This window comes from Musca autumnalis, unplaced genomic scaffold (genome assembly GCF_047663935.1).
Source record: "Musca autumnalis isolate F117 unplaced genomic scaffold, ASM4766393v1 scaffold_1, whole genome shotgun sequence".
In the NCBI taxonomy this organism is placed as follows: Eukaryota; Metazoa; Arthropoda; class Insecta; order Diptera; family Muscidae; genus Musca; species Musca autumnalis.
This window is the reverse complement of record NW_027411644.1, coordinates 152099649-152121540: the sequence shown is the minus strand read 5'-3', so window position 1 is coordinate 152121540 and position 21892 is coordinate 152099649. Positions and strand designations below refer to the sequence as shown.

Genomic DNA, 21892 nt, shown 5'->3' with positions numbered 1-21892 from the left:
GTAAGTCATATTTGGAAGAATAATTCTTGACCTTTCCGTTGACGTGGCCAAATAACAGAGTTATACCCTAATATATCCATAGAAACCATATTCTGAGGCAGCATTAGTCTGCGACCCACCATTTAAAGTCTGACATTAGATGGCAGCTCATTTTAATACTGGATAATTTTAAATTCATGGCCTACATTGGAAAATTTAATCCCGAGGTGGGCACTGGTGGGCATCATGTCTAAAACCTTAGGTCAAATTAAAGTACTTGATCGAATTGTCATTACAAAATACACTAAGAAAACATACAGCTAACTGGAATTCCTATACATATATAAACCACCATTAAAAAAATAAGCCATTACCTCCAACTTCAAAATCCATTTTAATATTTTGCAATACATATTAGTTTCGTTTAGTTTACTTGCACATAAAATGTATTTTGTACTCACTACAAAAAATATTTGTCAAATGTTCCGACTTTTGGAGCGATTCTTAAAGAACGCGTTCGAATAAAACAAAAACTAATATATTTTTAAAAAAGTCCATATCATAGCTGTCAGAATTGCCAGATGTTGTACCAAAAATTTTACATTTATTTTTGGCCAATGGGCGAACCACTGTGCACTGTACATACTTTACGCCTAATGTTATTTTTGCTAGAATTTTTTAAAGCTTATCAAAAGTGAATGCTGTGGAGAGGTTCTTTAAATACTTACATTTGCATACAGCAATTTTAGTATTCAAAGCCTCTCCTAATATATAGAGAATCGCAACTGTAGTCTTTCCTGCCTTACCCCTTGGCGAACAATGTCAAATTGTCTCCACTAATAAATAAGTTGTTTTAAAATTGTAAACAACAACAACGGGATAAAGCCAGATTATTTTGAAAAAAGCAAAATTTATTATTACGAAAAAGGAAATTAACGAAGCTTCCTCAAATGGGAAAACAAGAAAATCGGTTAAAAATAGATGGGTTATGTAATTTTTTGTGTTTTAACTATTTTTGCTTTTATACTAATAATTAGAATTTTTTATCATTGGAACGTCAGTGCGTTTTATTGTTAGTAATTAAAAAGATTTTAATAACAATCACACACACTGGGACCCCAGTTAAAATAAAATAATTAAAAATTTATTATTAATAAACAAATAATAAAATCTGTCAGAGTATACCCTCAGAATGTGACATAATGAAAAGATACATACTTGGTTGTTTCCCATATTGAGTTGTTTTCCGAAAACATTACGCTTGTAATGAGTACTTCGAAAACTTTTCGAAATTGAGTTTAAAATGTATCAGCGACCTGTTAAGCATAAATGTTTAAACTTTTGCAGGGGGGAGATATCGGAAGAAGTGGAAAGACATAGTCCATCTCCCATTTCGATATAAGTTTGGAAGAACAATTACGATTGGACCAAATCATAGACTACCTACTAAAATTTTACTGCAACCAAATATGGCTCGGTTGCAGTAAAATTTTTACAGCTATAAGGTTTTTATCTCAGTCTGTATGGACTTACCCCTATAAAAATTATACTGACCCGCGAGGACTACCGCCTGTAACAATTCCAAACCCATCCTAGGCATATCCCTGCCAGAGTTCGAAAATAAACAGTACACTAACATAGTGTACCGCTCCGAGAACAGTATCACTAAAATATTTTTAGAGTTAGTGTTCCGGAACACAAACACTAAAAAATATTTTAGTGATACTGTTCCGGAGCACAACGAAAAATGTAGTGTACCACATTTTGGTACACTAAAAACGTTGGGTACCGCAGTCGGAACACTAAAAATCGTAGTGCTCCGCAGCCGGAACACTAAAAATCGTAGTGCTCCGCTTTCGGAACACTAAAAATCGTAGTGATCCGCAGTCGGAACACTAAAAATCGTAGTGTTCCGCAGTCGGAGCACTAAAAAATCGTAGTGTACCACATGTCGGAACACTAAAAAATAACGTAATGATAATGTACCACACACGAGTTTCTTATGATTTGGGAGGAAAATTAAATATTTATAATTTTTGAATTAAGTACAAATTAAGACATAAAAACACAGATACACCTGTTATATCCATGTATGTATACATATTAATTAATAACGTTGGGAACTTAAGTAGAAAATATGACAAACTTTAATTCGGTTCTTGTACAATGGCGCACTAAAAATTGTAGTGTTCTGACTGTGGATACATAGAAAATACCACAAAGGAGTTTATTATGATTGGTGAGGAAAATTAAATATTTTATAATTTTTTTTAATAAATACAAATTAAGAAATAAACTATAATAGAACACGTGAAAAACGTCTGATTTGATTTTTGGAGAATGGATTAATAAAAATCGTAGTGTTCGGCTGCGGAGCACTTAAAATCGTAGTGTTCCGACTGCCAGATCACTAAAAATTTTAGTGTTCCGACTACCGGATCACTAAAAATTTTAGTGTTCCGACTGCCGGATCTCTAAAAATCGAAACGAAGGATCAATAAAAATCGTAGTGTTCGGCTGCGGAGCACTAAAAATCGTAGTGTTCCGACTGCCGGATCACTAAAAGTCTTAGTATTCCGACTGTCGGATCACTAAAAATTGTAGTGTTCCGACTGCCAGATCACTAAAAATTTTAGTGTTCCGACTGCCGGATCTCTAAAAATCGGAACAAAGGATCAATAAAAATCGTAGTGTTCGGCTGCGGAGCACTTAAAATCGTAGTGTTCCGACTGCCAGATCACTAAAAATTTTAGTGTTCCGACTGCCGGATCACTAAAAATCGAAACGAAGGATCAATAAAAATCGTAGTGTTCGGCTGCGGAGCACTAAAAATCGTAGTGTTCGACTGCCGGATCACTAAAAATGTTAGTGTTCCGACTGCCGGATCTCTAAAAATCGAAACAAAGGATCAATAAAAATCGTAGTGTTCGGCTGCGGAGCACTAAAAATTGTAGTGTTCCGACTGCCGGATCACTAAAAATTTTAGTGTTCCGACTGCCGGATCACTAAAAATTTTAGTGTTCCGACTGCCGGATCACTAAAAATTTTAGTGTTCCGACTGCCGGATCACTAAAAATCGAAACGAAGGATCAATAAAAATCGTAGTGTTCGGCTGCGGAGCACTAAAAATCGTAGTGTTCCGACTGCCGGATCACTAAAAATGTTAGTGTTCCGACTGCCGGATCTCTAAAAATCGAAACAAAGGATCAATAAAAATCGTAGTGTTCGGCTGCGGAGCACTAAAAATTGTAGTGTTCCGACTGCCGGATCACTAAAAATTTTAGTGTTCCGACTGCCGGATCACTAAAAATCGAAACGAAGGATCAATAAAAATCGTAGTGTTCGGCTGCGGAGCACTAAAAATCGTAGTGTTCCGACTGCCGGATCACTAAAAATGTTAGTGTTCCGACTGCCGGATCTCTAAAAATCGAAACAAAGGATCAATAAAAATCGTAGTGTTCGGCTGCGGAGCACTAAAAATTGTAGTGTTCCGACCGTCGGAACACTACGATTTTTAGTGCTCCATTGTCCAAGATTCAAATCAGATATTTTAAACATTTACTTCTAATTTTTATTTATTAATATGTATTTATTTATCCTAAAAACATAAAATATTTAATTTCCCTCATAAATTATAATAAACAGACGATTACCTTAACGTTATTTTTAGCGTTTTGGCTCGTGGTACGCTACGATTTTTAGTGTTCCGACAGTCGGAACACTACGATTTTTAGTTCTCCGCAGTCGGACAAACTATGATTTTTACTTATCCGGCAGTCGGAGCGCTACGATTTTTAATGATCCGGCAGTAGGAACACTACGATTTTTGTGCTCCACAACCGAACACTACGATTTTTATTGACCCATTGTTTCGATTTTTAAATATCCGGCGGTCGGAACACTAAAATTTTTAGTGCTCCGCAGTCGGAACACTACGATTTTTAGTGCTCCGCAGTCGGAGCACTACGATTTTTAGTGCTCCGGCATGCGGTACACTACGATTATCGTTGTGTTCCGGTACAGTATCACTAAAATATTTTTTAGTGTTTGTGCTCCGGAGCGGTACACTATCGTAGTGTACCTATCCACCTTGGTACGGTACAGAACGGTACGGTACGATATTATAGTGTTTATTTTCGAACACTGATCCCTGCACTACACAATTGCAAAAAAAAAAATAAATTTTGTGTGCGAGATACCCGTAGGTGTGGAGCTATATAGTTCACTTTAGAACATGATTTAAATGTTAAAGAATATTACCATGCGCAAAGGTAGGAACAATCTCACACCTTTCAATAGTTATGGTACCCATCGGGAACTAAAACTATCCTCGCACAGGAAATAAACTGCACTGAACCAAAACTGTTGAGCCACCGTGAGATAGGTACCCGAAGATGTTTTCCAATATAACCCTTCTTAGAACTTGATGTACGTTTGGAAGAAATTTTACGATGTGAAAAGTTACTGCCAAATCGGATACTCAATTTATAAGTTTTAGCGTTCATCAGTCATTTGAGTTGATGCCGGCGACTTGCCCCCCAAAAAGGTACAAAGAAACAAAACGACTTCCCAAAAATGTTTTGAAATTGTATGTGGCAGGTACCCGAAGGAGCGAACAGATATAGCCCATATCCGAACCTGATCTATGTATGGTATAAATATTATGATATTCAAAGGATGGAACAAATCAATTACTCCCTTCGAGAGTTATCGTGCGCACCACTCTGGTGCAATTTTTTTTACTTTTGTCGGGGTGGTACCCGAGGGAGTAGACCGATATGGCACATCTTCGAATTCGTCGTATCAAAATATATATACTGAGTATATAACGGGCCTAACTTTTTATACCCTCCACCATAAAATATATTAAAACCAGATTTAAGCAATTTCGTTTGAATAATGTGGTTGAAACCCAAAAGTACCAATGATCGGGCGGTACCGTTCTATGGGGACTATATAGACAGATTTTTGTGAAAAGGTTTTCTAACCTCTGAAAACACAAAATCGGTAGCCAAATGTGACCAAGACCTTCAAAATACCTTAAATCGAAGCGTTGCTTTATATAGGACCTATACCGTAGCGTCGACCTTTATAGACAATTTTTGGTCTCTATCATCTTGAAACACAAAATTTCAAATTACAACCAAATCAGTGGGTAAATGTCATCAATACCTTCAAAATACCAAAACGTGGGCATATGTAAAAATTGTTGGTAGAAATGTTTTTTAACCTCTGGAAACACACTCTCTCAAATTACAACCAATTCGGAGGGCAAAGGGGACTACTAATACCTTTAAAATGTCTTAAAGTGGCGCTTCACATTACAAAGCTCGACCTATATATAGTCCACTTTCAATACCAAAAGTTGTACGGACCTACAATACATTTTACCAAAATTTTGATCAGAGTGATTTCCAGAGACGGTTCGGCGGACGGACAAGGCTATAGCGATATAGAATTTCAAGAATATATATGGGGATTTCTGAGTGAAATCGCACTTTTTCAAAATGAGGTTTTTGATTTCATTTATTTTTGCTGTGGTGATGCTGCTCATCACTAAAATATTTTAGTATATTTTCAGATTTTTTGACTAAAGGTTTCAGAGATATCGCGCCTTGAAAAAGTAGAATTCTGTAAAAACCATAGGCAAAGAAATACTCATAGCTTCTTTAATATTGGCCCAAATAGAATTTTTTGTATTTTTTATCTGTGATAGTACTCTTTGATTTTCTTCAATTTTTTTGTATTTAACTACGATTAATTAAAAAAAAAATGAAGTACAATTTGGTAGTGGGATTCGAATAATTACTACTTTTTTAATTTCGTTAAAATTTGTTAATACAATTCCTTTATACCAGTGTGAAATATTTGTTAAAAATTATTTTTTTATTTATTTATTTATTTATTTTTTTTTTTGCAAAATAACAAATATTTCACACTGGTATAAAGGAAAAATTGTATTGCCAAATTTTTAAAAAATTAAGAAAAAATAGTATTCATTCGAATACCACTACCCAATAGGACTTAAAATTTTTGTACCTGATCGTAGTTTAATACAAAAAAAAATCAAGAATATCGAAGAGTACAATCATATTGAAAAATTGATTTTAAATATTGAATCGCGAAAACTGCATCCAAGCCCATTGTGCATTTTTTTATTCGACTTTTTCAAGGCGCCATATCTCTGGAACCGTTGGTCAAAACAAATCATTTTAATGTTACCGACAAAAATCGGTAACATTAAAACGCAAAATTATGAAAGAAAAGTTCAAATAAAAGTTTACAAGACTGTTGTTATCGGTAGAACTTCACGACTACTTTTTATTGGTCGCTAACTCACCGAATAATATCGTTAATTACCGAAATTATAATCATTTTAATTTTACCGACATTTGTCGGTAACTCAAAAAACGAGAGAATCGCACTACACGTTTTATGTACATCGAGGTATTCCCACCACAGTTACGATTTGCTCGACTTTACTTGTGATTACTCTCAGAAATTGGTTCCAGTCAGCGTTGTCAGTATTGGGGATTTTTCCCCAAATTGGGGAATTTTTATTTGAAATGGGGAAAAAAATTTCGACTTGGGGAATTGGGAAAATGTTGAGGAAATCTGAAAAATATTTGGGGATTTTTGGGGAATTTCTTTTTTGGCTAATTACTTCAGATCATCTTTTAATTTCAGTACGTTAATAGTAGCAGCGCACGCGTGACGCACAAATAACATGCATCATATACTAACTGGTCGCAGCTGTAATAATTTATGACAGATTTGAAGATTTGAAGTGTTATCATGCGGTTCGACGACTGACAGCGTTCTAGAACAGTGGGTTGAATTGAAATAACATTTTCCATCATTTCTACTGCTGAAGGGGACTTAACTGCAGAAATGATTACTGTATTGATGGGCAATGATTAAATTAAACTTTATTTAACATTCATGGTTCCAATTATAAAAGAGATAAATAGGCTAAGTCCCGTTATTATATCCTTTTTGTAGTTAAATGTTGGCCGATATCGGACAGATAACCCGTTTTTTTATTCCTACAAGTTTGCTTTAATAATAAGTGTCAGATAAATTAAAAGGAACTTTGTGTTTCTTTTAAAATTTAAAGTGCGCCCAAAAAACAAGAACAATTTGAGAGCAAATTCAAATTAACCAACCCAATTTGAGTAAATTTGATGTATACGGACGGTTTTGCTTGAAATGGAATGTAAGATGTAATAACAAATCCCTGGTAATGCGAACTTTATTCCTTATTTTTCTTAAAGTAAAGTATAACAAAAAGGGATTTGAAAGAAAAGATGTAAGAAACCATTTATAAAAAGTAAGAAGATATTGAAAAAAATAGTGGAATCGATCGAAAACGACTTGGCATATTTACCATGAGGAGACATGGACCTAAGCTTTAATTTTGACTTGTAATTTTTTTGAGTAAACAATTATTAAAGTTAAAAAGACCAGTGCGGAATATCTATAACACTGTTAATACAAATGCTGAAACCGATGCCTACAAATATGCAATTTTTAAACTTACAAGCAATTTTACCCCAATATTTGCAGCAATTCACTGGGTCAACACAATTTAGCTCTATACAAACCTTTTTAGAACCAGTTGTCAACACAAAAATCTCCACGATTGTTTACGAATCGCAATGGAGATAGTTATCATTCGTAAATTGGAGATGGTATTAAATATGCTTTCCGTTCCAACAAGTGAAGGCCTGGGTACATAAGCTGCCTCGCCTGCTTACCTTGCTTGCTTCTGATAAAAGAATAAAAAAGTAAAGGGCAATCCAGTTCGAAATATGCTGGACCTTCTTAATTCTCTTATTTTTGTTATGTCAGAAATGAAGTATGAAAGCCAGGCAACTAGGCGAGGCAGCTTATGTACCCAGGCCTTTATTCTTAAGTAGAAAGAGTCTTCTATTTTGAACCATATTCAGAAATAAAATGCAGTACGAGTTACTAGAATAAATAATCAATTTTCTAACAACTCCATTTGTTGTAGAATTTTTGACCCAGCTAAAGAACTGTTACAACTCTTTCATTATACAAATTTATATAAATCCAATGAGACTAATGATTCTGAATCACTTAAAAGTGAAGTTTTGAATATCGTTAATTTAATTCATATGTAAGTGTATAGAATACTTTACAAGTTTAATGATATGAATTTTAATAGTAAAATAAAACTAATACTAATATTTTTTTTGTAATTATTTGTAAAAAAATTGGGGATTTTTTTGAGGAAATTCAATAAAATCTGGGGAATTTTGGGGAAAAGTTTTGGACAAGTTGGGGAGATGAGTCTAAAAAATACTGGCAACGCTGGTTCCAGTCTTGGCATTAAGATTCCTCACGACCATAATAGTTTTTTTGGCCTGCCCGTTCAACCCTAATATGCTTCCCATTTGTCAGATAAGAAAACATTCATAAACTGATACCAACAACATATTTTCACACTTGTAAATACGTTTTGAGCAATTTGTTGTTATCTTTTTTCATTCTATGTTTTCAACCTAAACTAGTTTTAAACGGTTCTTTTGTTTTGCCCCCTCCATTCTTTCAGGCCTTTGCGAATTTCATTCAATTTAGAGGAAGGGCGACAATGGTGACCAATTTTTTTAGAATTTCAATCCGATTAAATTCTATTGATTTTGGATTTCGTTGTCGTTCTTGTTTTGTTATTGTCTGCCGTCGTCTTTGGTTTTTCAATTCAGTTGATTTGTGTTACGCTTTGTGTGGCTTTTGCCGTTGGCAAAATTTTTGTCGATTCAAGGCACATTTCTGGGTGTGAGTCTTTGATTGTTTTTCTTGGTAGCCATGGATGGCTATTTGTTCTCGCCAAATGGAATAACGAATAATATGATTATGTAATTGTTATTGGTATTAATTAAAACACTTTTGTAGCGTACATTGTGTGAGGTCAGAATGACATGTGACCAATGAAAAACAAAAGAAACAGAAAAAGATTGTCGATTTCATTAACAACAACTTTTGCTATGACATTCAAAGCCAAATGTTATTTCACCATTTAGTTTAATGTTCATCCTCGAAGGGAAATTTTAAAATCCTTGTATTCAGTGAAATTAACTTCGGGAATTGTTAAACCGCTTACCTGTGTTTAAACAGTATTGAAATGTTTGGTTATCAAAAGGTTAAGTTTCAAATATGAGAGAGCGAGACTTATAGTTCATTCTTACATTGGTAGCTAATACAAAATTTAAGAGAAAATTTTCATACAAATTGATTTCCGTTTTGTAAAAAACATACTTCTCCATTGAAGATCAAACAACAAAACCATATAACAGATGCAATGAATTCCTCGCTTCTTTTAATCGTTAAGCAAATGGAAATTCTGCAATATATCAGTTTTATTGAAACTTAGCTCCATGACCACGGTTAATGTTTACAGTTGATCATTTCTCCATCCTCAACGAAAAACCGCAAATGGAAAATTTTCTTTTGTTGTTTACATCAGAAGTGTGTTTGCTTAGCGGTTAAGATGGAACGCATGCTGTTAAAATAAAGAATTCTGCTTTGGTGTAAAAGAAAGGCAACAAAAATGTGAATAAAGAAGTTACAAAAGAAATGTAGAAACTCTTAGCATATTGCCGTAGCAGCCATGGTTTATTAACGTCACCAATGCGGAAGAAAATATTGTAATATTTAAATTTACAATCAACAGCCCAAGCCCGACAAACAACTCAAAGTCATTGTAATTTAATTAAACCGAACATTAACCGAACGTCAAATCATTCATTCACTATATGTACCGCAAAAGGGCGAACTATCGCTTCTAAAGGCAAATCTAGACAAGAGCCATAGCAACGGATGACAAGAAAAGACCAGAATGCCGCTTCTGCTGTTTTACATGCGCAACGTTGTAACGGCAAATGACATTGGTACGCATTGCGAAGATTTGATGTGGCTATGCGCAAAAAAGAACGAAGAAGACTGGTATTGGGTCAAATGTGTCGAAGAGTTGTGGTGAAATTCAACAAAGTGTTTGTTTTCTTCAGAATATTTGTATATGAATTAATTATACTGATATCTAATAATTGAAATTCATAAATTGAATTCTTATTTTCACATATTAATCAAATTTTTAAAAGCTTTTCCAAATGTCGAAATGTTTGAAAATTCGCCAGAAAAGAATAAATTGCTCTGACGGAATTTATACTCTTTCAAATGTATAGACGTAAAAAAAGAGGCAAAGTTGGCCAAGGAACGCCACAGGGAGTATCATAGCACCTCTACTGTGGGTTACTTCCATAAATATTCTGTTAAGTATTTGAAGCATTCTGTTATGCAGACGTCGTTATAATACTACTAAGGGGTAAAATTTAAATCTGTTTTGTACCAGGACCGAAAAGGCTCATAAAATAGCTTACAACTGGGCCAGACCAAGAGGTCTGAATGTTTACTCGAATAACGGAATTTGGTCTATTCACTAGGAAAATGAAACTGGGAGCTTTCGAGGCATCAGGAAACTTAAATGGAAAGACAGAAGGAGAGGCTAATAAACCCCACAGATGTTGGCCAACTTGTAAGAGGACAAAAATGGGGTTTTAATTTTGGGATGATACACTGGTTAAACAGAAGAGTCTTCTTGGGATGAACTTTAACCCCCTGTTTTGTAAACAAATTTATTCTTCTCACACGAATTGTCAAATTTTGTAGATCGATTTACTCGCATTATCGCAAATGTAGAGCGCTGGGGGGTTACTCTGTATTGCGATGCCTTTGCGTTAGATATTTTGTTAGCGCAAGATATTTGCGTTAATGTACGATTTTGACATAAGCTTTTGTATTACAAATTGCGCTGATGCCAGAAAGGAAAATGGGAAAAAATAATTCCTAAAGGAGATACGAAAACGCATTGGAGACGCATTTAATTTCATCACGCATCGCATTTTCCTTACGCATCGCAACAGAGAGTAACCCCCCCGATTTTTAAATGAGGAATTCTTAGCAATATATGGAACGGGTATACGAAAAATTAGGTATGTATGTCTTCAGGGAGCTGAGCTGTGGATGCCTAAATTATTACGAATATAGACGAACGAACAAAAATAAATTACAAAAACAGGGGGTCAGCCTTCTACAGAAAGACCTTTGGGTTTTCTACACGAAGACCTTTTGCTCTTGTGTGAGAAGTACTTTTAGGCTTCTATACACGCAAAAAAAAAATCGGCCTCTCTAACATATGTCCCAAACATATTTTGCAGCAAACATATATATGTTTGCAATAGTCCCAAACATAATATATGTTTGGGTCTCCAACAAATATATGTTTGGGTGCAAACATATATATGTTTGGGTGCAAAGATATTTATGTTTGGGTGCAAACAATTTTATGTTTGGGTGGAAACAATTTTATGTTTGGGTGCAAAAAAATACAAACCCAAAAGGCACAAAAAAAACAAACACATGCACCAGTGAGCGCTTACTAAGAGCAAGGGAGCGTAAAATTCAATTTAGCACTTTAAAATGTGTGCTCACTTGCTCTCAGTAAGAACTCACTGGCTGTCTCCATAGTATACACACAAATGTTGAGGTTGTTTATTGGAAGGCAAAAGAACAACAAACACATAGGTACATACAAAATTCCAAAGAAATACATAACACAATTTAATAAAAGAAAAACTGATTGAAATAATTTGTAAATAGTCACACTTTTAAAAAGAAAAAATATATAGAAACGTAGTTGAACGCTTCTCCTTTGTTGTGAAATAAAACAAATTGTCCTCATAGTTGAAATCATCAGCGGGGAATCGGCATCTAGAATCAAATGATTATGTAATGTAATAAATAAATATGGATATGCCATATTTCAAATATAAATAAGTATGTATGTAATTACCAATATTAAATGCGATTTCTTCCTTGTCCAATAAAATAATTCCATTCAACTTTCCGATTCAATTATAAAATGTATTGGGCATTTAATTTACTAAAAAGCACAATTTCTTTAAGAAAACACAAAACACTGATTTATTCACTCACTTTACCGTCTTGACTCTACAAAGGCATCTAAAACACTGAAGAAAGAAATAAAATATAATTCATATCATTTCTTCTTTTCTTCTTCTCCTCCTAAGTTGGTTAACAACAACAAAACAAGAAACACACGAGTTTGTCGCATACACGCCACCAAAGCCCCCTTCTTCGCTTCTACGTCTTCTATTATACAATACACACAACTCTTCATTATAAAACAGCAATCCACAGCCGCGAGAGCACTGTTATTACTCTCGTTGACAAACATCCTCTCTCCACCCATGAAAAAAATGTTCCAACATAAAAAATATGTTGGTACCCAAACATATCAAATTGAGATATGTTACAAAATGTTGCAAACATATATTTGTTTGGACCCAAACATATTATGTTTGGATCCAAACATTAATTTGTTTGCAAGCGGTCCCAAACATATATTTGTTTGGATCCAAACATATTTCTAACATAAATTTTTCTGCGTGTAGGATGGTCTTTTGGTTTACATAGGAAGGCATTCTGTGGGGAGGCTTTTGGTCTTCTATAGACCGATTCTAAAATACGCAGCTCGGGTATGGTGGACAGCTATGGACAAAAAATTCAATGTGCAAATATTGCAAAGAGTCCAAAGAATGTGTTGCTTAAGTAATAGCGGGGCCATGAGGTCTACACTATCTAAGGCTTTAGAGACAATTTTGTTTCTCCACCCCATAGAAATTCCGGTATGGTATGAAGCAGCCATATCAACTATAAGACTTCGATGACGTCGATGAGCTAGTGGATCGAAAAAGACCAGCAAAACATACTACGGGTCACAACGGGTGAGTCAGTAGACCATATTTTATCAGACTGTATACCCGAAACAAGTGAAATCGCTTTATGTGAAGTTTTAATAGCGAACAGAAACATGTGGATCAATGGAACCATAGCACATATGTCCGTTGGAAGCTGCGGTTTTACAGATGGTGCTAATGTTGAATAGGACACTGAGTATCTACATATATCAAAGAAAGAATCTGTCTCCAACTGACGGATCATAACACGATTCTTGAAGCGGAATTCCGAAAATGAAAAGAAAGGAAACATACTGACATATTTATATTCTCCTACACATCAGCGAAGGGACACGGGAGACTTCTTTCATATCAATGAGTGCACGCTGATTCATATTAGCTCAATGATATGGGACCTACTTTTTATCACCGAGCCCTAAGCCATTTATTAGAAGAAAATGTTGCCTACTTTACGTTGAGGGGTATTTTGTCATCGTAGGAAAGTATAATGTATTGACCGGCCTATTGCCACAAACGCACCCGCACAAGGTAGGTTGTATAGAAAACAGTGAATGCAGAGCATGTGGGGAGGACGACGAAACGTTTGAACACTATCTCTGTCATTGACTAGCCTTCGCGGCCCTAATAACCCAATTCCTGCAAACGATAACAAATAATACAAGAACTCATCCAAATTAAGGTAAAGGAGTTTGAAAACTTAAGAGACTTTGTCAACGGCACAGAATTTCTGTGCTAATAATTAATAATATAATTTTATAAAACCTTCAAACTAGAGCGCACATCAATCCTACTCTGACTTAAGTGCATATCCATACTGATATGTGACGATAACCTAATAATAATAATAACCTAACCAACATAAGGTAGCAATAGTCAACTCCACCTCTTGATGTTGCAGTTACAGACCTGTGATGGTTCCACTTTGAGAGGATATGGATATTCCGTCCACCTTTTCGAAGTATGCGTTCTGAAATTGGCCAATTTATTAGCTCATAGGTGGCCTAATAAAGCTTAAATTGGGTTTGTCAATGAATCGCTCTCAAGTTTTTTTCTTCATAACTTGAGGGGCCATCTGGGTTCAAGGCCGCTAACCAACTCGGCTGCAGTCCCGATAACTAGAATGTATTCAATCGATGCGTTATCCCAGTATATATCGTCGCCTGTGTGTTCCCCCACTTAAGATTCCTCTGTCGTCTACCTTCAGCTCAGGAATCTCTACTTGGACTTACTCTATGCTAGCCTTCTATAAAGGCTATAGACACTCCTTTCATCTCCATTTGTTTGTATGACCTTCCCTTTTACGTCTATTAGGACTTCCCTAGGGGCTCTAATTTCTGACAAAAGTAAGTCCCTATTAATCTAAAATAATATTTTGCCATAAATACTACCTTCTAGCCGCTTCTATTGGCGTCTACTAATCATCTAAAGTGCTCACATCTAGTCGTCAGTAAATACTGATCGTGAAAAGATCATGATCGTCTATGAAGTCTTCTGTTTTAGTGTCTATAAGATCATTTGTAATAATTCCATTCTGGTCGTATATATACTGTATATACCGACTCTCATTTGGTCACCAAAAATACTATTCTTTTCGTTCATAGTCTGTCCTCTACCCATCTACAACAACTCTCCTTAGGTCTGCTATGTAAGCCCCCGTCTGATCGCATGTAAAGATTCCCACCTATTCGTCTATAAAAGATTCCTTTGGGCAACAATAAAACCTCTTATCTGGATGTTGAAAAAGGGAGTCTTAATAAGTGTCCTTATTGTATGGTGAGAATTCAAGAACATTGTCTGAAAATCATTTATAGGGTGTCTACTGGATAAAAGTGGGCTTTTGGAAGAAAAATATACAAAAAAAAGTAGCACAATTTTTCATTCTAGCCAACCTCCGGCGCACAATGGTTCAGGGCTCTATTTTCCTGGTCTAAACCACAATTATTCGTCGTCACCGGCTGTTAATTTCTATGTGGTATTCGACTTGTTGTTAAAAAGTTACAGAATATGGGGGCAGGGGGCCTATTTTGTAACTTTTTAACAACTTTACTCATTGTTTGTTTTACAACAATTTCATTTGTTCGTGTTGTAGTTATTACAAACACAAAAACAATTTTAACAACTTTTCAATCGATAAAAGTTACAGAATTCCTATACAGAAGTTTCCAATTCGGGCCTTTGTAAAGACTTCTTTCTAATTCTCTCTGCTATTCAATTATGACTTCCGTCTGCTATTACGTATAGACTTCTTGCTGACCTCTAAAAATACTACTTTCTAGGCATCCATCAGTTTGGATTTCAAAGTACGCTTTGTCCGACACAACTCCCACAATATTTAACGCAAAGTTTCCACATGATCACTACGATATCCTTCCCACTCAACCTGGGGTCCATTCAACAATTTAATTTGTTTGTTTTATTGTTGTAACAAAAACAAGAGAAATTTAAACAATATCGATAGTTGTTAAAAGTTACAGAAGAGGCCTACTGAGATCTCCAACGATTACAAAAATTGTTTTTAACATTTCAAATGAACATTTTAAAATAATTTTTAGTAATCGTTACAGATCTCAAGTACTGCCGCATACAGGGTTTCGGAGTCGAGGTATTTTTGGCTCGACTCCGAATCCAGACTAGTTTTTTTTTCACGACTCCGACTCCGGGTCGACTCCGAGTGTGAATTCCTATACCACTAAAGATTAATAAAATGTTCACAAATTTTTAACTTTTTCCTGTATTTTTCCTGTAGGCTAATGTGTTAGTTTTTCCTTACATATTCATTGGAAAGGGCATTCATTGGAATACATTCGAAGATGTCAATATTGTATCTGCCGAATATTACATTGAAAAATAGCAAAGTTAGAAAGGTTTTTTCGGTTTTCTATTAATTATATATGAAATTCGGATGGTTACGCTTCTCAATTAGAGCATCATAAATTCGTTGTTGGTCAACGACAGATTCATCTCGCCATAACTCAGAAGTCTGACAAACGGCGAATCTTTCTTCTAGGATTCATTATATACTCAATGAGGGCTTTAGATGTAGACATTCAAATAACCGGATCCATCCGCCAGCATGCACGAAATCCAATTAAATACATAATCATAGAGTTTTCATAAGAAAGGATCGGGTAAAAGTGATAAAGGACAATGAAAACATGATAATATCGATTTCTCGTCCTTGTGGACCGACCTTACATAAAATTTTCCTAGCAACATTTTTGTAGAATATTTTCGTGCACGAAATCTCATCATGTGCTAATTTTTCAGTTCCAGAAAACATTCATCTGCCTACGTGCTGGGTGGTGTACACAATATATCTCAAATAGTTCAATAAAATTATCCACACCACACCAACGTTTAATATGTAAGCGCTGGATTTTAGTTTAAGTTGTGATCCCTACTTATAAATTTCAGAAAAAAGTTGAACGTATAAATAGCATAGAATATGTGATCAAATTTTTAAATCGATCGGAACAATATTGCCTTAGTATGAGCGTTGGATGGGAACAATTTATTTTATTTTGTATGCAGCCTACTGTGTTTTTCTCGAAATCGGCCACAAAAATATATGACAATTGGTTTATTAGTTTTCGAGCTAGAATTGGCACCGCAAAATGCTTTAATAAAAACAGGATTTCGTAGACGTCCTCAAAACTTCGTAATATTTATCTCTTTCAGATGAAGAAAAAAATCTACCAAAAAGTTACGCAGTTTTCTCGAAAAAAAAAAAATCATGAAAAATGGCTTTTATTGAACTTTACAATTGGTGGTCTCCTTTTAAGGCTAAGCACACTAAAATGTTGGCTTACATCCAGTCTGAAACTTGTCATGAATTGCTTATAATTTTTATTGCATGTAGTCCTTATGATTTGTATTGCCCCTTAATTTTCACATATTTTGAAAGCTTAACGATTTTCTCACGCGGAAGAATTCCGTCCAGAATATACTCGTGCAAAAAAAGGTTTTTTTTTTGAGAAAGTAACGAGTAAAACTGATAAAGGGCAATGAAAACGTGACAATATCGATTTCTGAATATGGGAAACCTAAGTATAATTTTCGGTGGAACGTTTTTGTAGAAAATTTCATTTTGTTTTACTTTTTGAGTTCAAGAACAAAAAGGACGTGGAAGGAACTGAGCTAGAAGGACAGCATATACAAGAGAAAGGTTCCTCATTTTATTTAACTGAAAACATGTCATAAAAATGATGAAACAATAACTCCAAACGGAGATATAAAGCTATTTTCTCAATGATTGATGGGGGTCAATTAAAAAACTCATTATGTCATAAATCAGAATTTTCAGCTATGAGATCCTTTGGGGTTCTCAATTGGGGCTTTCATTCCGAAAAGGAATTTTTCAACCCCCAGATCTTGACTTCCATTTTGTGTCACAGGGTATCCAGTAAGATTTCCTATAGAGACCACAATGTCTTTAATAGAAGACAAGGATGACTTCTCAAAAAAAGAAGATGAGAATACCAATAGACCTTTGTGAGAAGACCACTAAGTCTTCTGACGAAAGAGGTTAAAGGTCCAATTTTAATTCTATTATCATAGAACTTTACTTTTGTTTGCAAAAATGTAAAGAATCAATTGGATCAACAAAATAGGGATGAATAGACTACACTTCAGAGGATAGTAAATATTCTTTGAATGGTCCTTTATCTTAGTATAATATACCGTTCGCATATATGTTTTCTTATACCTTTCTTTAAAAATAAATAATGATTTTTAAAAAAAATTTCTTGTTTCAAATTGAATGTTATATTTCTATAACGTGGAAAAAATGTTGTCCGGAGCCGTAGACTCCGACTCCGACTACAGAAGCTCCTTCCTTATGCTACTATACTTCTTTGCCATTAATACCATTAACTGTTTTCGCTATTATTAATATTTAAAAAATAATTTCACATAGATATCGAATTTAAACATAACATGAACTAGGAGCATCTTAGACTTAGTCGTAAGCGACAGCCATTGAGATATCTGTATATTTTTTGTCCAATTTTAAACCGTTCTTATCTTTACCATTCTCTTATTTTATTTTTCCTCCCTTCTTCCATTTTTCTTTCAGTTTGGACTTCGCCAATTGGATCTCACCCTACTCTCACAACTGTGGGCCCTCAATGATTCTATACAAGAATTTCGCACCATGATACAGGAGAATGAGCAAGAAGACGATGAGACATACTCGACCCATTCACGTTCACCCTCACCCTATGATTCCGTGTCATCCGATGGTGATGATGAGATATCAGCTTTGAAGGGTAAAAAGCTTTTGGATATGCAAAATGCCAATGGCAATGCTAATGCCACCAACGTCATTACAACCCAACCGAAATTAACGCCTAAATCCTATGCCCCAGAAAACGAAACATCGAATAAACTCGCAAACAATCGGCAATCTACAATGTCTGCCATCGGTGGTGGTGACATGACTTCCTTTTCTGAACAAAAGTCGCATCTGATGAAACCACCATTGCCCAAACCATTGGATGTTAAACCGGTGCCACGCATGCGCAGTGCTCCACCACCACCACCCACACATCGTAAAAGTCAAAATGCACCGCCACGACCCACATGATGCTACCTGTCTGACTTCTTAGCCGAAGTCAAGATGGTCATGTGCAAAGTGATTGTGGGCGATACAGCCACCAGCACCAACGCCAACAATAACAACAAAATCGAGGTCAAGAGGAATTCCGAATTTTATGTTAGCAACAACGAGACGGCCGTTGTTCATCATCAATTGGCCTTCAAGAATTTCTCCATGTCCAATGACCATCCCTAATACAGGCGACATCTACTACTACATGAACAACAACAACAAACAATATTTTATATTTATAATTATGATGAGGACCAGAATCCCGAAATTCCAAATCGTAACCACAATCAAAGTCGTATTGAGAATCCAGACAATCAAATGTTGGCAAAAGTTTCCCTATGAAAATTCGGAATTGTATTTTCTAAGATCTAAAAAAATGGAAATTAGTATCGAGTGAATTGAATTTGGAGTGGATAGGTGCCAAACAAATATAATTGAATGGCTTTAGAGTGCGTATTCTATGTATCCTACGTATAACTGAGTTCATTATGATTTTTGTGAAATGTATCAACCGATAAATCTTTAGATAGATAGACCATCTATGTGAATGTGTGTGATTATTATTTTATGTTAATTAATTATTGTAATTACTCTAATTATCAAACTATTGTTAAGTTTATATACCATTTTTATTTGTTTATAATCTTATTTTCTTTTGTATTAATTCTGTTTTTATCTGTTTTTAATATTTTTGTTTTAATAAGGGTCCAGGTCCACCGGGTGTCTATTTATATAACTCTATTTTATTATTTGTATTCTATATTTCCTTTTTTTGTGTATTTCATGTCAATCTACATTTATACCTTAATCCCGTTTCATATTTAGAATGCATTTTCTTCATAACCCCCATTAGTTTTTTCATTTCGCCTTTGTTTATTTGATTATTTTTCTATTTTATTGTTTGTCTTTGCTATTTCTTTTTTCTTTTTGGTTAGATTTCTTCTACATTAAGTGGATGAGCGAAGTTAAAACAGAGGCAGGCTGAGATTTAAGATAATTACTATTAATATTGATGGCTTTGAAGATGATGAAGATTGGATTTAATCCTTTCCATGCTTTCAATCGACTATTTGATTGGCTTAAGAATTGAACTCTCATATTTTGTAAATATATATCTATAATAAAACTATAAAAATAATAACTATAATAACAATAAACTAATAAAGCTTAAAAATTCATCTGAATATCTTTTATACTCTGGCGAAAATAATAAACAATCAATAAAATATTATAATAAATAATGTCTTGTGTTTTTTTTTCGTCTAAAAAAGGAAAATGAAAAAGGGAAGCAAATAATGCAAAAGTCCTACAAGGTATGCATACTACTAAATCTTAAGATCGTACTTCGAACTCATTATTTGCACGAAGCATATTTATTTCATTATTAGTGACACCGTTATTAATTTTTACCTTACACCGATAGTCTTTAAGCCAATTCAAGGTGAGATATCCCATCTTTTAACTCTCTATATACATTACAAAATATTGGCAAGATTATTTTTCTAAATGCGAATACTTTCTAAACACATGTAAAATTCCATGTCAATTGCATTGTACTTGTTTCCTATAGCTTGAAGGCCAGTTTCAGGTTAAACTACTTTCTTATCAGCTACCCTGCGTTTTATTAAAAAAAAAAACAAAACAAAAAGTATCAGTCGGCTTTGCCGACAGAGATATACCCTCAGCCTGTGCAAATTGAAACACAAAAAAACTTATGTATTTAGGGGGTTTCAAAATTTTGGTCGTATGAACCGACAAAAGTGTTGATTAGGATTAAAGTTCAAAAATTTTGCGGAAAAGGTACTTAAAGGAATGGACCGACATAGATCATGGGGGTGCCATAGGGGGATTTTACACCCTTCGGGCTGCTTTCTCAAGAAGTATAGACTTGCCCCTGAAACAACTTTTACCATCGTAATTGAGGCAGCGAATGTAAGTTGCTTCAACAAAAATCAAAGTGATTTAATAGCAGGTCTTAAAATGAACTTATCTAAAATTTTGTGTGGGAGGTACGGGATGGAGTGGACGAATCTGGTCCATATTCGAACCTGATCTATATCTGGTAGATATTATGAGAATGTGTAAAGTATGGACCAAATCGGTCACTCCGATCAAGAGTTATCGTGCGCACAATTTTTCCGAATATTTTTGAACTTTTGTGGGGTAGGTACCTGAAGGAGTGGACCGATATGACTTATCTACGAATTTAAAGTAAGTTTGGAAACAATATTACGAAGGCCAAATTTTGGCCGGAATCGACATTTCCGTTCGAGAATTATCTTGCGCTTCCACCCATAAACATGGTGTCATAGGGTTTGTTTTTCAACTTTCAGGCTATTTTTTCAGGAAGTATGGACTTGCCCCTGAGGAAACTTGTACCTTCGTATAGGGGAGAGTGAATACAAGATGTTACAACAAAAACCAAGGCGATTCGAGTCCAGTTCCTAAACTGAACTTTTTCGAAATTTTTTGTGGGAGGTACCCGAAGGAGTTGACCGATTGAGTCCATATCGGAACCTCATCTAAGTTTGGTAGAAATTACACGATGTGGAAAGTATGGACCAAATCGGTTATTCCCTACAAGAGTTATCGTGCGCACAAGTTTTGCGACAATTTTTGAACATTTGTGGGGGTGGTACCTGAAGGAGTGGACCTATATGGCCCATCTTCGAACTTAAATCGAATCTAGACAAAATATTTCGATACCCAAAATTTGAACCGAATCGATTGATCCGTTCGAGAGTTATCGTGCGCACCAGCCCGCCAGACAGACAGACAGACGGACGGACATTGCTAGATCGACTCAAAATTGTCTGAAACGGATATCGTACAAACATACTTGGGGTCTAAAACCATTATTTCGATGAGGCACTTTTTTGGTCGTATCAAAGTGTAAACACCCTTTAGCCTAAAGGCTGAGTGTATAAAAACAAAACGTTATAATCGTCTACTTATGTTTGACCTTGCACAAGTCCAGTAACTTCTTGTGATCGACTAAGGTCTTTTGCATGGTGCTGTAGAGTAAACGAACAACATCCAGTAACAATTTGTACAAATTGTAAGTAAAGGAACACACATATCGATGCTTGAAAATTTGAGTGTGAGTTGTTTTTGGTGTGTAGACATGACATAAGGCTGGGTTTTTTGGAAATTCGAACTTGAAGGGTACGAAAAGTACTAAAAGTTACTAAATTTGGTACTAAATAGCTGAAATCTTGAAATTTGATATGGAATTCAAGGTTGGGAAGCGCTGTTATCAATATAACATCGTTGTCATGCTTAAGTGTTCCATACGCCATTTGCCTTATTCGAGAAAAACTCAAGTTAATGTTGGAGTCTATACAGTCTAAAAGTGGTGCATAAATTCACTACTTTAAGAGCACAATTCTAATTAACTAAACTCAAAGAATATAGCAGCAGTTGATTAAATCAGATATCTTTTCTAGTGTAGAAGTTATGGCCAATTTTAATAACTGCAAAAAGTTGCTGATTTGTTCCATGGGTT

At 35.0% G+C, this 21892-nt stretch overlaps 1 protein-coding gene across 5 annotated transcripts in view; it reads left to right on the top strand.

The window, feature by feature from the left end:
* LOC141388578 (uncharacterized) overlaps positions 1-19625 on the top strand; it is a 179200-nt gene extending 159575 nt beyond the window's left edge. For 3 of the 5 annotated variants that reach the window (XM_073958499.1, XM_073958500.1, XM_073958501.1), the window contains exon 4: positions 17854-19625. In XM_073958499.1, the coding sequence (XP_073814600.1) occupies positions 17854-18363 (510 nt within the window). In that variant the 3' untranslated portion in view covers positions 18364-19625. The remainder of the gene's footprint in view (positions 1-17853) is intronic. The other 2 variants (XR_012408894.1, XR_012408895.1) reach the window with 1 other exon arrangement.
* Positions 19626-21892: the final 2267 nt, after the last annotated feature.